This window comes from Rhinolophus hipposideros (genome assembly GCF_964194185.1).
Source record: "Rhinolophus hipposideros genome assembly, chromosome: 18".
In the NCBI taxonomy this organism is placed as follows: Eukaryota; Metazoa; Chordata; class Mammalia; order Chiroptera; family Rhinolophidae; genus Rhinolophus; species Rhinolophus hipposideros.
In genome coordinates this window covers 57655494-57671884 of record NC_138064.1, presented here as the reverse complement: position 1 = coordinate 57671884, position 16391 = coordinate 57655494, and the positions used below count along the sequence as shown (strand labels likewise).

General features: G+C 38.2%; 1 protein-coding gene across 6 annotated transcripts in view; it reads right to left on the bottom strand.

Moving 5' to 3' along the window:
- Positions 1 to 16391, bottom strand: part of HECW1 (HECT, C2 and WW domain containing E3 ubiquitin protein ligase 1) — a 601837-nt gene that overhangs the window by 221762 nt on the left and 363684 nt on the right. For all 6 annotated transcript variants that reach the window (XM_081079639.1, XM_081079636.1, XM_081079638.1 and 3 more), the window contains one exon: positions 9588 to 9682. In XM_081079639.1, coding sequence (XP_080935765.1) covers positions 9588 to 9682 — 95 coding nt within the window. The remainder of the gene's footprint in view (positions 1 to 9587; positions 9683 to 16391) is intronic.

Genomic DNA, 16391 nt, shown 5'->3' with positions numbered 1-16391 from the left:
CTTTGCTGGGAATATTATTCTTGGCTCATAATTTCTCTCTTTCAATACTTTGAATATTTCGTTCTATTCCCCCTGTCTTGCAGAGTTTTTGCTGAAACATCTGATGATAATCTAATGGGCTTTCCTGTGGAGGTTATCAATTCTTTTCCCTGGCTGCCTTGAGGATTCTTTCTTTGTCATTAATTTTTGACATCTTCAATACAATGTGCCTTGGAGAAGGCTTGTTTGTTTTGAGGTAATTAGGTGTTCTATTTGTTTCTTGGAGTCGAGGATCAAGTTCTTTCCACAAGTTTGGGGAGTTCTCATGGACTATTTGTTTGAATATACTCTCCGTTCCCTTCTCTCTTTCTTCTCCTCTGGTCTTATATTGGTCTTTCTGATGGAATCAGAAAGTTCTTGTAGAGTTCTTTCATTTCTATTAAGTCTCATGACTCTCTCTTCCTCAATCCATGCCGTTTCCGGTTTCTATCTTCGATGTCACTGATTTTTTCCTCCATCTGGTCAACTCTACTACCTAAGCTGGCTATTTCATTTTTCATTTCTTCTATTGAGTTCTTAATCTCCAGAAATTTTATTTGGTTCTTTTTTTAAATTTCAATCTCTTTTGTAAATGTTCATGTTGTTCTTTAATTGTGTTTCCGAGTTCATTAAACTGCCTTTCTGTGTTTTCTTGCGTCTCGCTGTGGTTTTTCAGACCTGCAATCTTGAATTCTCTTTTGTTTCAGTCACATATTTCCATGTCTATAAGTTCATTTTCTGGAGACTTTTCACTTTCTTTCTGAGCTGTCTTATTGCCTTGGTTATTCACGGCAATTAGTGATTTATTATTTATCTTCCTATACATCTGCAGGAGTGAGTTCTGGAACAGGTTGATAGGAAGAGATGTCTGTTTCGTTTTTCCAGTACGTCTTGGTAGAATGTTTTATTTTCTCTCCAACTGCAGCCTTTTTTTCTTCTCTCACACTGTAGTGTTATGTTTTCTCTGCACTATTCCAGCTTCTCACACAATGGAAACATTACCTGGAAGGCAGGCTTCTCCTCTATTAACAGTTCACCTGGGTCATAGGGCACCGTGTCCCTCTGGGAATGTGTAGAGCTTTTGAAGTTCCAAAGCTCTTCCTGCACCAGATTCAGAGCCCGTGTATTTCAGCGTTCTGTTTACTCCTGCAGGGATGTGCTCAGATAGGTGGGGACAGGGTTGGGGTGAGTTGTGAGAGGTGGCCCAGAGCAATGGTGGCGACCACCACCATAGCCAGTCCTACTTCCACAGTTCCCTCCTCTTTGCCAGAACCTGTTGGGCTGCAAATCTGCGACTGCAGACCACAGTTCTCAGAACTTCAAATATTCTGTTGTTTTGTGTTAACACTGCTAATGTTCCACTTCTAGCACTTGGCAGGTGGGGGCAGCTCTGGGAGGGTAGGGAGAGGGCAGCTAATCTCAGTGCCCAAGGCTTCCATTCTCTGTGGCAGTGAAGGCTTAAACCACTGTTTTCAGCCTTTTTCCCTCAATCTTTGCTCCAAGGTTTGTGCTGTGATCGTTGGGTTCAGCAGTGTTATATGCTGTCCCCTCAGCTCTGTGGGCCATAAATGGAGCCCTAGCAGTCCAAGTTCTTCCCTCTCCTGCAACTGCGATGGTTCCGGGATGCAGCGAGCTTAGAGCACTGAGCTAGGTCTGCCTCCTGCGCCCGAGCGGCTCCACACTTCTCCCTTCCCTCTTCCCCTGCTCATGCCATTTGCCCACCTTCAGGTGAATTCAGTAGTGAGCCTCTTGATAATACCTGTCTGCTGTGCAGGGAGTTCTTTGTGGAGTTATAGTTGTTCAATTTGTTGTAAATTCCACACGAGATTTCCAAAGGCTCACCTCATGTTGTCATTTTGATGACGTCACTCCCCTCTTTTCAATTCAACTTGAAGAACTTTCAGCATTATTTGTAAGGCAGGTGTTGTGTTGATGAATTTCTTCAGCTTTTGTTTGTCTGAGAAAGTCGATCTTGCTTTCATTTCTGAACAGCTTTCCAAGGTAAAGTGTTCTTGGTTGACAGTTTTCATCTTTCAGCATTTTGAATATATCATCCTACACTCTTGGCTGATGAGGTAACGTTTCTGCTGAGAAAACTGCTGATAGCCTTATTGGAGTTTCCTTTTATAGGGTTTTTTGTTTGTTTGTTTTTTCTCGTTACACTTAAAATTCTTCTTGTCTTTAATTTTTATTAGGTTTATTATAATTTGTCTTAGACAGGATTCCTTTAGTTGATTTGTTTGGTAAGCTATGAGCTTCATGAGTTTGGAGATACAAATCACTTCTCAGATTTTTGAAGTTCTCAGCCATTGTGTCTTTAAATAAGTTTTCTGCCCTCTTTTTCCCCTCTTCTCCTTCTGAAGCTTTAATAATTCATAAATTTGTTATTTTGATTGTATCCCATAGATCATGTAAGGTTTCATCACTCTTTTTCATTCTGTTTTTCTTTCTGCTCTTCTGATGGATAATTTTAATTATCTGTCTTCAGGCTCACTTAGTCTTTCTTTTGCTTGGTCAAGTCTTTTCTCTATTGAATTCTTTTGTTTTATCATTGCATTTTTCATTCCAAAATTTCTGTTTCGTTCTTTTTGTTTTGTTTTCTATATTGTGCTGAACTTCTTGTTTTGTTCTTGTATTTTTTTCCTGATATTATTGAGTTGCTTATTCATGTTCTCTTGTTGCTCTCTGAATATCTTTATAGCAATTATTTTGAACTTTTTGTCAGGTTATTCTTGGACCTCCATTTCTTTGGGGAAGTTTGGAGGTTTACTGCGTTCCTTTGGTGAAGTTGTTTCCCTGATTCTTCATGATCCCTATAGCTTCATATAGGTGTCCCTGCATTTTACAAAGGAATCATCTCTTCCAGACTTTATAGACTGATTTTGGTAAGAGAAAACTTTCAGCTATAGGTGGGAGAATTTCTGGATTTTCGGGATGCCAAGCGAGGGGGTTTGTGGCAACCCTGGGTTCAGGGGAGGCATGTTGTCTCTTTGACTTAGACCACTGGGGTCCACAGCATTGACAACTTTGGGGCTATATGTGATGACTGTGGGGGGTCCACTGTGGCTGTGCTGGCTGTTGGGGTCCTCAGCAGCACCTTCAGATTCAGCAGCGGGGACTAGGATAGGCACTGTTGGTCACTAGAGCTGGTAGTATGCACACACCCAACTGTGGGGTCCACCTGCAGGTGCATGTATAGTGGCAAATGCCAGCTGCAGACACACATGTAACGGTGAGGGCCAGGGCAGGCAGCAAGGGCTGGGCCCAACTGCAGATGGCCTGTCTCTCAGCAAGTATTACCATGGCTACTATGTCTTGCCATGGGTACATGGCAGTGGAGACCAGAGATGAGGATTGGGCTGGGGGCACGCTGGTGCACAGCTAAAGGGGCTAGTTTCAGGTGAGTGCAGTGGTGCATGCCAGTGACCGAAGACAGTGCCTGATTTGGGACCACAAGCAGCTGTGGGGGAGGACCACAAGGAGCTGTTAGGCATGCTCTTTTATGGCTTCACAGTCTCCCCCTGGGCTTTTTCTCACAGTGCAGACTAGTGATAGGGGTAGACCAGCAGTATGCATGTACATAGCTGGAAGAGCTAGCTGTGCATGGCAGTGGGGTTTAACTATAGGGGTCAAAGCTGACCTTTCACTTGTGCAGCCACAAAGGCCTGGACTGGCTGTTGGTGTGGTTTCAAGGTTTCAGAGAGGGTGGGGAGTATAACTGGGAGAAATTCAGGCAGTTGGCATCAGCAACCATGAATACTTGTGAGACAAAAGCTGGTAAAATCTACAGTTGTTCTGTGGCAGCTGTGCTAGCTGTTGCTTCTTTCTTCAGAGGCAAAAGCTGCCGTGTTTGTTTGTAGAACAGGTCACTGTGACCCATGGCCACTCCTCCTATGTGGCAGCTATTTGTAGAACGTGACTTTCTTCCTTGTTCCTAGACCTCTCTATACCTTTCAGCTTTGTAGGGCTGGGTAGGGTGAAATCAAAATGGGAACTTCATGAACTGAAAGACTGGGCAAACTGTTTGCTTTCTCCACTCTTCCTTTCCTGGGGAGGATTCTTTACAGCTGAGGAGTTCACTCTTGGCAGTGAGGAGTGCTGGCTTGAGGAATGGAGCGATGCAGGAAAAAAGCATCTGTCTTCCTATTCTTTTTATGTGATTATTCTCCTTGTTGTTGTTGTTGTTGTTCCACTGTGCTGGTGAAGTTTTCAAGTGGACTCCACAGCCCTCCCAGAGCTGTTTTTATTCATGGATGACAGTGTAATTGTTGCTCTTTGTGGGAAGACAGAGGCTGAAGTCTCCAATACCACCATCTTTTAAAAAAAGTTTTTAAAAAATCTTATATTTATTGTGGTGACATTGGTTAGTGAAATTATACAGTTTGCAAGTGTACATTTCTACAATACAGCATTTATATAATGCATTGTGTGTGCACCACCTAGAATCAGTTCTCCTTCCATCACCATATATTTGACTCCGTTTATCCTCTTCTACCACCTTCCCCTCCCCCCTTATCTCTGGTAACCACTAAACTGTTGTCTGCATCTATGAGTTTTTGTTTCTTTGTCTTATTCCTTTGTTGCTTTCAGTTTTATATCCTACATATGAGTGAAGCCATATGGGTCTCGACATTTTCTTCTGACTTATTTTGCTTAGCATAATAATTTCAAGCTCCATCCATCTTGTTGCAAATGGTGTAAATCTAAAGACTTTTACTCTACATTCAAGAATAACACAGGGTTGTCCCCTATCACCACTGTTATCCAATATAGTATTAGAAGTCCTCGCCAGAGCAATCAGGCAAGAGAGAGAAATAAAAGGCATCTGAATTAGGAAAGAAGTTAAATTTTCACTTTTTACAGATGACATAATTCTTTATATAGAAAACCTTAAAAGCACCACCAAAAGCTATTAGAAGCAATAAAACAATACAGTAAAGTTGCTGGCTACAAAATCAATGTACAAAAAAATCTGTTGCATTCCTATATATTAACAATGAAATTTCAGAAAAAGAAATGAAAACTCAATTCATTTTGAAATTACAGCAAAAAGAACAAAATACCTAGGAATACACTTAACAAAAGATGTGAAGGACCTATACACTGAAAACTGTAAGATACTTTTAAAACAAATTGAAGAAGACACAGAGAAATGGAGAGACATTCCATGTTCATGGATTGTAAGAATCAACATAGTTAAAAAGGCCATATTACCCAAAGCAATACACAGATTTAATGCAATCCCCATCAAAATCCTAATGACATTAAAAAAAAATAGAACAAAACATCATCAGATTTGTATGGAAAATATTGACCTGATTCTACCTTAAGTATGAATTTAGCTTGCATTCCCAAGAATTGTCTTATTGGGTTGCTTTTCTTCTTTTTCTTTCTTTCCTTCCTTCCTTCCTTTTTTTTTTTTTTGGAGAATTCTATCTCTGCTTAGGCGTTTGAGAAATGAATCTGGGAACATGAACTTATGGAATGGTATTTCAAATTTTGGCAAAGAACTTTATGCTGTTCAATTATTATAAAAAGCTTGGTTGCAGAGATACTGGATTAAAGTGGTGGAAGAAGGAGCATAACCTGATATGTTCACTTCCAATTTCTCATTGAAAAAGCTGGAAGTATAGAATATGTACATAGATAGACAGATAGCTATGTAGATAAACAGACAATAGCAATGTGAAGTAAGGATAAGAACAAGTCAGAATAACAAAATCCTGAAGGAATTTAGACAAATTTTAATGTTGATGAAGACTGAGCAAGAAATATATTCTTGGACTACACGTGGTTAGGTCTCTAAATCTGGGGTCCCCTCAACACTAGGCCCCAGAGAAGGTAGGAACATAATATCCTTTGCCTGCTCCTCACTCCGGTAGCTTTTCCCCAACTCCTTGGGCCTTGTCTCATGAGCCTCTGGAGTTAGTCCTCCAATAGCTACTAATGTTTAATATCCAAAGGTGACAGTCCCCAAACCTCAGTACAGCTGGGAATGAGAGAAACACATGGGCCACTGCACTACCAAGTGAATGCTACCCAGGGAAAGTCTTGGAAAATAGGCATACGGCGTGGTGTGCTCAGGACTTTGAACAGAGACTGAGAGCAGCTACAGAGTATCTGACCTCCCACACTGTAGAAGAAGCCAGCAGTCAGAGGAGGAGTTCTCAGTGGGTCTAGAAGATGCCCTTCCTATGAGAAGATGCCTGCTCAGTCCCACAAAGAGGGAAGGACAGATGGGAAAACCTATTGTTGAAGATGAGACCTGATCGAAAAAGCTTTTAAGTTCACAGTGGATAGTGCGGTGAGCTAAGGAAATTGTACCTACTCTGTCTTTTAGCAAATTTTAGGTATGCACAGATTTTTGTCCTCAGATGTATAACTGGGGAGAGGTAAATATTATCATGGGGCTTACTAAGAGAGACTGTAATGCACAAGAGGAAGGTAGCATGGGCAAAAATACTGAGAGGGAGAGCTTATTTTTGAAAATTATTTTCTACAGAAAATAGAATAAAAATATAAAACGTGCTAAGTGCTCTCAGTAAGATATAACATCTATGAATAACCAAAGTGCAGATGCCAGATGGAGAATATTAAGTCATATATTCTTTAGACCTGACATAATTTAGATCTTGTAGCATTTCATACCCCGATGTCCTTGCACACGCTGTCATTTCTGACAGTTGTCTTACTTCCCTCCCAGGTCTGGCAAAGTCCTATTCATGCTGCCTTACTCGGTCTACATGCCACCTCCTCTCAAAGCCCTGTCAGCTGCTGCAGGTATCTCCTCACTGCTTTCCGAACACACCAGAAAATGGGTTTTCACACTAGAGGACCAGACATTTCAGAGAGTGTTATCATTTATAATAGAATAAGTATGAGTTCTCAATGACAGGGCTTATATTTCTTTTATCTCCATAACCCTTACCCACCATAGTTTCTGATATACAATCAAGATTAATAAATAAATGAGAGCCCTGGAAAATAAGGATACATTACAACCTCTTTTTATAACAGTGACCTCAACAGATGTCAGTAGGACAAAGACAAAGGATAAGGAAGGCAGAATGAGGAAAAGAACTAATACATATTGATAGCCTGCTATGCTCAAAGCATTAAAGTACTGGTTATACTAAAGGAGCATTTGATATCTGTCCCTCCTTTTAAAGAATTTGTTTTAATATATTGTCACAAACTAGCTCAATGACTTTTGGGACATAATATAATGACCACAGAAATCCAACTCTTCATAAGTGATAATTGTAGTACCAGCAATCCTCAATTTAAAAACAGATATTCAAATTTATTCAAAAATTAATTTTGGGACACTTGAATAGCATTTCCCCTTAGAAACAGCGTGCTTAAGTCCCAGACCAAGCTGCATAGGTTTATTTAACCCAGAAGGTTACTAGATTATACCAAGAACTGAAGTGAGCTGCAAAAAGCATAAGCTAGGTTTGATTTGGCTTCATTGCCATATTGCCAAGTGATCACCTAACCAAAATGATACTTCTTGCCCATCTCACAAATGGGCTGTGAATCAACTAGAATAATGCAAGTGAAACTCCTGTGAAAAGTGCACCATGGTTTAGAACAATAAGGGTCACTAATAGTTTAACTATTATAAAACCCAACTGCCCATTAAAATACTGTCTTGAAAGAAAATGCATGTTCCCTTCTGCTACAGGACTCCAAGTGCTCATCTCCAATGAGAAAATGGGATGATTATTACTCTCTCTCTCTGCCCCTGGCATCACATGGGCTCTCACATGCATGAGGATTAAGAAGAGAAACAAAAATGGAATGTGCATTAAAGCATCAACTCAAGTGTCTCCTGACTGATGTGAGAAAATCATCATGGAGATGATAATCAGAACAGCAACCTGTCAAAGTATTTCAGGATGTCTGAATTTTAAGTACATAGACTAACAAAGATGGGGTAGGGTGAGGGCTGACACAGAGTCAATGTAATCTCCTGAACCTTCCTGTCAAATAATATGATTGAAGCACATTGTATGATGTTTCCTCTTCTCAGACATAAGCCCTTGTTCCTGGCATCAACAGCCCCTTATCACACGAATTGCTACCATGGAACAAGCCCGCCAAGCCTGCATCTGGAAAACTTTTCCTAAGTCAGCTTGACTCCACTTTCAGCATCCTTTCTTCTCTGTCTGCTGTGTGTTCCGGGCCTTCTTGCCTGTCCAGCTCACCTCTGGTTTAATTCAGTTGAAGCTTCAGCCTTGCTGCTCTGCTTTAGTTGACCCTCCCCTTCACAACTGCCTACATCATGTATCGGGACGTCTTTGGATTTTCCAGGAACTCCGTTTTGAGGATGGCCCATACAAATGGGCCTGGCATATTCCCACACTTAAATTCCTGTCCCAGCCAGTAAAATGACAGACTTCATGTTCTAACCTACATGGCTAGTGTACAGAAATTGGCACAGCCGTCAAAAGTGCACATGGTCCCCCCCCTGCCCCCGCTTGCTTCTCCTTGCCCCTCCTGCTGCATGTCTCTCAGAGTAAGCCCTGACCCCCCACCTCCCACCCCAGTCAGTGTCCAGTTCTGCTCTACCTCTCAGAATGGAGGCAGACTGTCTTCTGGCCCTGAAGCCTGCTTATCTCACTGCTGTCACCAAGGTCTCAACTTGCGTACCTTCAGCGCAAGGGAGGACTGATTTATGAAACAGCAAAATAGTATCTTTTAGAGCCAAAGTACTTTCTGAATCACTCATATTCAATTTAAAGTGCTTCCCCCTCCCCCCATAGGAAAAAACACGTTGTTGTTTTTATTTTACTTACACTAACATGACAAAGTTCTCATTGGTTTTTATTTGGTCTCGCCCATTCAGTAATTTTAAATTTATGTGAAAAGGATAAGAGTGCTATTTGTAAGTAGATTTCAGCTAGCCTGATCAGATGTATTGAGAACTAAAGTAAAATGTACTATAATAAAAGACATGATTTAAAACCCTGATCTGCAACTAGCTAACTATGTGACCTCAGGTACATTACTTAAGCTCTTTGAGCACAGTTCCCTTATGTTATATAAAGAAAAAAAGCATCATTTATTATGAACCCAGAAATGTAATAAATTATGCACTTTCTGAAAAAAGAAAAAAGGATCAGAGATTCTAGTCTTTTCTAGGCATAGCATTTTATAATTCTATGACTAAAATCAGTGATTTATTTATAAGCCTAAAAAAGTTAAAACATGAAAATGTACATATTGAAAATGAAAAAATTTAACACTGTCTCAAAGAAAGATTTATTATTCACTGCTATTAAACCTGAGTCTATTAGAAACATCTGGCTGTCTACTGAAGCTCAACATTTCTCTATCAAAAAGTGGCATGCATTGTAATATGGTTGCCTTTGGATCTCACCCCTCTTTATTATTTTGAGATATGGATCTGTCTGTCTGTCTGTCTACCTATTCATAATCTATTAATACGTCTTCATATGTGCGTGTACACACACATACACACACACACACAAACATAAGAACAAATGGAAAAGTAAACAAGCATCAGAGTTAGGTCTCGCCAAAGAGGAAAGAATGAGACTTACGGGGGCTGCTGAGTTTTTAACTGTGACACTAGGGGTGGTCGCTCGCAGGGCTCCGCTCACTCCGTGGTAGTATTTGAAGCAGATCTTAGTTTCAGCTGGAAGACAAAATTAAAATGGGCTGAGAAGTAAGGTATAACCCAGGAAGAGATAGCCAGAGTCGGAGAGGACACCCTCAGCAACGGCAACATAATTCCTCCCATAAGCCACGCAGGCCCCACCTGACAGTGATAGCCAACAAATGGCTTCAACGACAAGTCTGACTTCTTTCCAAAACTGTGTCAAAAATTATTTTGACCTTAGCATTTTTGTACCCAAGTTAAATCCATTAGATTTCTCTATTAGATGTTATTGTTTTTAAACCTTTAATTCTACGATTTTAGTAGTTTGATGCCTACCACTAGTCTGCTTGTTCTGTAATTTCCTGTTGTATAATTCATTGTGATTAATGGCTTGGTAATTTGGAGGAAGACTTTGAGAAGGTATTGAAATACATGTATGTGAGGTGTATTTTCTAAACTCTGGTACACATCAATAATCTCTCTGCATCACAATTTGTTTTTCTTCAAAGTTCTATAGATGTAAGCAGTAAAGATATGGCTTTGGGTGATCATGCTACTTGGGTTTAAATTTCAACTCCATTATTGAAAATCTGTAAGACAAGGAGCAAGTCAACCTCCCTATACCTCCTGGTCCTTCTGAGTAAAATAAGACCAATAATAATACCTACCTCATAAGATGTTGAATAATTAAATAAAAGTACTTAGAGTTCAATTCGGTGCTCAGTAAATGTTAGTGATGATGATGACGATGATTACTAGATGATAATGCTGTGAATCTATTACTGTCTGGCGTTTTGCTCTGTGGCCAAGTTGAGTTTAATTCATTTGAAGATGAACTGCTTTCCCTAAATCACTGTTTATAGGACTTTTTCTTTGAATTTGAAAATTTTGTCAGGCTATATTAATATTCTTTGGTAGAACATTAGGGATCTCCAATTTAAAATTCTGTTTGTCGAATCTGAGAATTTGTCTTCAATTATAATGTTTTAAAAAATAATGTCTACAAGTTCTTTAGCATGTATTTAAAATATGCTTACCACACAAACTATGGACAATGAAGACAAAGTAAAATAATCTTCTGAGTGTTTTTTGCACACTTGAGAGTATAAGCATACTTCAGATATATTGCCGGTTTGGTTCCAGACCACCTCAATAAAGTGAAAGTCACCATAAGGAGAGTCACACAAATAATTTTTGTTTTCCAGTGCATATAAAAGTTATGTTTGCACTATACTGTAGTCTATTAAGTGTGCAATAGCATTATATCTTTAAAAAATGTACATACTTGATTGCTAAAAATGCTAACCATCATCTGAACCTTCAGTGAGTCATAATTTTTTTGCTCGTAAAACGTCTTGCCCTAGTAATATTAATGCTCACTGATCACAGATCACTTTAACAAATAAAATAGTGAGGATGGAACATTTCTTGTTCTATGAAGTCATCAAGTGATTTATAATTTGTAAATAGTCCCCTATTTTAGGAAATTTGAGCTTTTCACAATAAATGAATGACTTTTTGAAAATTATTTTAAAGTCCAAATTTGTTCCCTATGATTAGAGTAAAAATTTCCAGTTTTCTATTCAACACCCATTTTTCTTTTGTGGATGGAAAAGCGGCCACATGTTAAACCTGACAAGCTCAGAAGACTGAAAATAACCACATAGGATGGCATGAACCTAAAAATACCTAACTAAGGTAGGCCATGACAGGAAGTCACATCCTTGGCCTGTGGCTTCCTTGACAAAGGTCAACCTTTACCTTAAGTGAGCCTACCTGTAGTCTTTTTGCAGTTAAAATAACATACCCTTGTAATGTAAGAATAATCCTCTTCCCAGCCCGCTAGGGGGCACAACACACTACAATTGTCATCAGTTTGGCTATACCACACCAGAGCAGGAAATTTGCGAAATCCCTCATTGTTATCTTGTTCCTCAAATACCATCTGTATGTGCTGGAAAATGCTATTACCTGTCCCGTACCCACCAAAGCAAAAGAAGTGTGTGTCTTTCCATTTTGCTTTTTATCCAATCCCAGAAATTTCCCCGCTTTGTTTTCTTCCCCCTTAATCTACAACCAATGGATTTCGTATAACCTTTCTCCTTTAATTCAAATGTATAAAATATTTGCAAAATTGCCATTTTCTGAAGCATTTTCTCAATCTGTTGAGACTTTGCTTCCCGGCAATTCTCGTCAGTTTAGCTCAAATTAACTCTTATAAGCTTTCTGTTAGGCTGGATGGATTTTCATTGACGCCTTTCCACTTTAAGGACAGAATCTCAATTTTATTTTGGGTGGAATTTCCAGCTAAATTGCTATGTTTTGTAGCCTCCCTTACATATCACAGTTATGTCTTTTGCCATTGTTATTTTGGAATTTCTGTTATATATAGCTAAACTTAAGCCTAACTGATATGAAAACATTTCTTGGCATAGAAGATATGAATATTTCAATATTTTTTCTTAGAAGATATGAATATGTTAAGGATTCTCCCATCCTGTGGCCAAATTGCTTTCCAAAAATAACTTTACACTTCCACCAGAAAATGTACCTTTGACCATCTCATAGAACCCTTGCTAACATTGACCATTATCAATTAAATATCAGCTTAAAATAGTATCGCATTTTTATTTGATTACTAATGACATTTTTCCTCAGATTTTAATTAGCTATTGTATTTACTTTTTTTTATCCATTGAACTGTAATTGTTAAGATTTCCCACCACCTGGAGGATGCCTGGGTGCTCAACTTTTAGAGGATGTGTTCTTACTTTAGATATGTTAATACTTTCAGTTTCCTTCCTACGTTCTTTCTCTACAGTGATTTTGTATGTCTATTGATTGCCTTTTAAGCTCTTGATGTACAAACATATAAACTAGTTCCATATTCTCCAAGGCACCTCACAGTTGTCCCCACATTAATCTACACACCCAGATCCACTACTATTTCAGCCTGAGAGGCAGGTATCTTGTAGGTTTGGGATCATGGAAAGATCAGTGAGCCCTGCAACTATGTAACCACACTGAGCAGTGTCATTCAGAACGTGAGGTACTCTGCCAGTAGGTGCCTGCAAGATCAGTAGGGTCCTCACCTCAAGCTCAGTTATGTGGAAAAAAATTTTAGATATCGTATTGAATTCTATTATTAGGTGAGCAGATTAGTGTATATTTTGAGCCAATATTTTATGGAAATCTTCAAAGCATGGTAATCTTCTGAGAAATTGCTCCAAAGTGTTCTTTTTTTCTTAAGCAAGTGTTATAATACTCTGTTCTAATATTTAATTATTAATGAATCTTTTTTATTTAATCTAAATACCTCCTGTAATTTAAATGATTTTCTATTCAAACTTGAAACAGATATTAAATTATCTAAAATTTCTTATTATTTAAGGATGTGAAGGAAACTCAGCCATAAATATTAAAACACATGCAACAATATAATATATAAATGATTTGTTGTATAAATTTTTCAAAATCACTTTATCTCACAAAATTCCATGCTACTTTGCTCTGACTTTGGTGACAGTTACATTAAATTAATCTGTTTAATTAACACCACAGTAAGTTTTCACAGGAGAAGGAGACTAGTCATTATTTATCTCTACATATCCAGTGTCATGTAATGTAGGGATCCTCCGTAAATACCTGTTGAAAAAATGACTAATAAACTATTAGCTTCAGTTGATTGACTCTACTACATTCTTAATGACCCAGGAGCAGGTTCAGTATCCCAGTGGGTCCCAATTCTTCATAGAAAACACACATTTTCTATGACCCAAGATTACATGATATTGGAATGGATTCAAGTAGATGTAGATTAAAAATTGTCGGTTGTTATTTCAGAAACTTCATCTAAGGAGACCTACAATAACTCTATCTTTCTCTGCTTTTCTAGTTAAAATAATAATTTTAAAAAGATCTCAAATTCTGAATATTAGGCATTTCTGCTACACGTTTTATTGTTTATTCATAGTAATTGTGCATGTAATTACACAATTTTAGGAAGGCAAGATGATCTAAATAAAAAAAAGGAATATGAAATCAAATAAACGTGATTTTAATTATTGACTCACTCTCATTAAAACAGTAAGTTGCATAGACTCTGTGAGCCTTAGTCTTAATGTAGAATGTTGATACCATTGCCAACTTTGTATATATTGTTTCATGTGCAGTTGTTGAAAAGAGCAAATGGAACAATGTGTGAAGCCTAGTATACATGTACATAGTACATATGTAATGGAAATTAAATTTAAAACTTATGACAAACGGGTCTTAATAGTTAATTAGCAATTATATGCCCCAGGTCATTTGTACTATTTTCTAATTTGATGCTTACAAAATCCCTGTGAAGTACAGGTAATTATAATTAATCCTTTTTTAAGTGCTTAGCACAATGCTTGGCATATAAAAAGGTCTAACAAATGACTTCTATCATTCTTATTTTACACCTAAAATAAATAAGAGCAAGATGTAAGGGCACTTACATAAGGTCACACATGTAGTTCATGGCAGCTAGGATTTAAGCAAAAACATCAACTTTTCATTTGGTGATTTGCCTTTTTAAAACATGTTAGCAACTCAATTGTTGACCAGCTAGCAAAAGCAAACACACACTTCTAGTAATGATGTACTAGGTAATTATTCAGAGATCATCTAGAAAAACTGGAAAAACATGGAGATAAATCTGTCTGAAGTAGGGGTTGCCAGATAAAATATAGGACACCCAATTGAATTTAAAGTTTGGATAACTAGGAAATAAGTTTTTAATATAAGTATGTACCAATTTTGCAAAGGACAGACTTATACTAAAAAAAAAAAATCTGTTGTTTACCTCAAAGTCAAATTTTTTCTTTTTTTAAAGTTTATTGGGGTGAGAATTGTTAGTAAAATTACATAGATTTCAGGTGTACAATTCTGTATTACATCATCTGTAAATCCCATTGTGTGTTCACCACCCAGAGTCAGTTATCCTTCCATCAACAAATATTTGATCCCCCTTACCCACATCTCCCACTGGCCTCCCCACTTACCCTTTGGTAACCACTAAACTATTGTCTGTGTCTATGATTTTTTGTTTCTCATTTGTTTGCCTTGTTCTTTTGTTGTTTTTGGTTTATATACCACATATCAGTGAAATCATATGGTTCTTGACTTTTTCCCTCTGACTTATTTTGCTTAGCATTATAATCTCAAGATCCATCCATGTTGTAACAAATGGTCCTATTTCATCTTTTCTTACCTCCGAATAGTACTTCATTGTGTGTATATACCACAAATTCTTTATCCATTCATCTATCGAAGGACATTTTGGTTGTTTCCATGTCTTGGTCATCGTAAATAAAGTTGCAATGAACAATGGAGCACACACGTGTCTTTATGGATATGTAGGAGCAGTTTTTCCCTGTGAGCACAGCCATTAGAGGCTTTCCCATCCCCCTCCCTCCTCTGATATTGGAGCAGTTTTCCTGCGAGCACAGCTATTAGGGACAGACCTCCCCGGAACCCCGGCAAGCTTTAACCAATCCCTTAGCGCCGCAATAGCAATGATGCAAATTCTCCCAAACACAGAAGTCTAACTCTATAAAACAAAGTGCTCAAACCCTGTAAGTGCTCAGTCTTTTTGGGACCGATCCCGCTGAGCGGGCGAGCAAACTAAAGCTGTGTTCTCCCTGATCTCTGCGTGTCGCTTGAGTTTCTCGATCTCTGCCGTTTTTCTGCAACAGATAAATGTTTTCTTATTTTTTGGGTAGATACCCAGGAGAGGGATTGCGGGCTCATATGGTAATGCTATTCCTAATTTTTTGAGAAAACTCCACACTGCCTTCCATAGCAGCGGCACCAGTTTGCATTCCCACCAACAGTGTATGTGGAACATTCTCAAGGATAGACCATATATTGGGACATAAAATCAGCCTCAGCAAATTTAAGATTGAAATCATACCAAGCATATTCTCTGATCACAAGGCTTTGAAATTGGATATCAACTGCAAAAAAAAAAAAAAGCAGGAAAAAACATAAATACATGGAGACTAAACAACATACTTTAAAAGAACGACCAGGTCAAAAAAGAAATTAGAGAAGAGATCAAAAGATACATAGAAACAAATGACAATGAAAATACATCTTACCAAAATTTTTGGGATGCAGTGAAAGCAGTTTTAGGAGAGAAATTTATATCATTACAGGCCTATCTCAAGAAACAAGAAAAATCCCAAATAAATAACCTCACATTACAACTTAAAGAACTAGAAAAAGAGGAACAAATGAAACCCAAGGTCTGCAGAAGAAAGGAAATAACAAAAATCAGAGCAGAACTAAATGAAATAGAGAACAAAAAGACAATAGAAAAAATTAATGTGACAAAGAGCAAGTTCTTTGAAAAGATTAACAAAATTGACAAACCCTTAGTGAGACTCACTAAGATAAAAAAGGAGAAGACACTAATTCACAAAATCAGAAATGAAAAAGGAGAAGTTATCACGGACACCACAGAAATACAAAGGATCATCCAAGAATACTATGAAGGACTATATGCCACCAATTCAATAACTTAGAAGAAATAGACAAGTTCTTAAAAACATATAGCCTTCTGTGGGGACAAAGCCCCAAGAAGCAGTTTCCAGGCTCTCGGTCTCACATAGAAAGGTGCTGGCTCGGGTAGTAAATGGCCATCAACTGTGATCAGATGGCCAGCAGCTGCGGCTAGTTGGCCGTCCGCTGTAACCCATAAGTCATTGGCCACTAA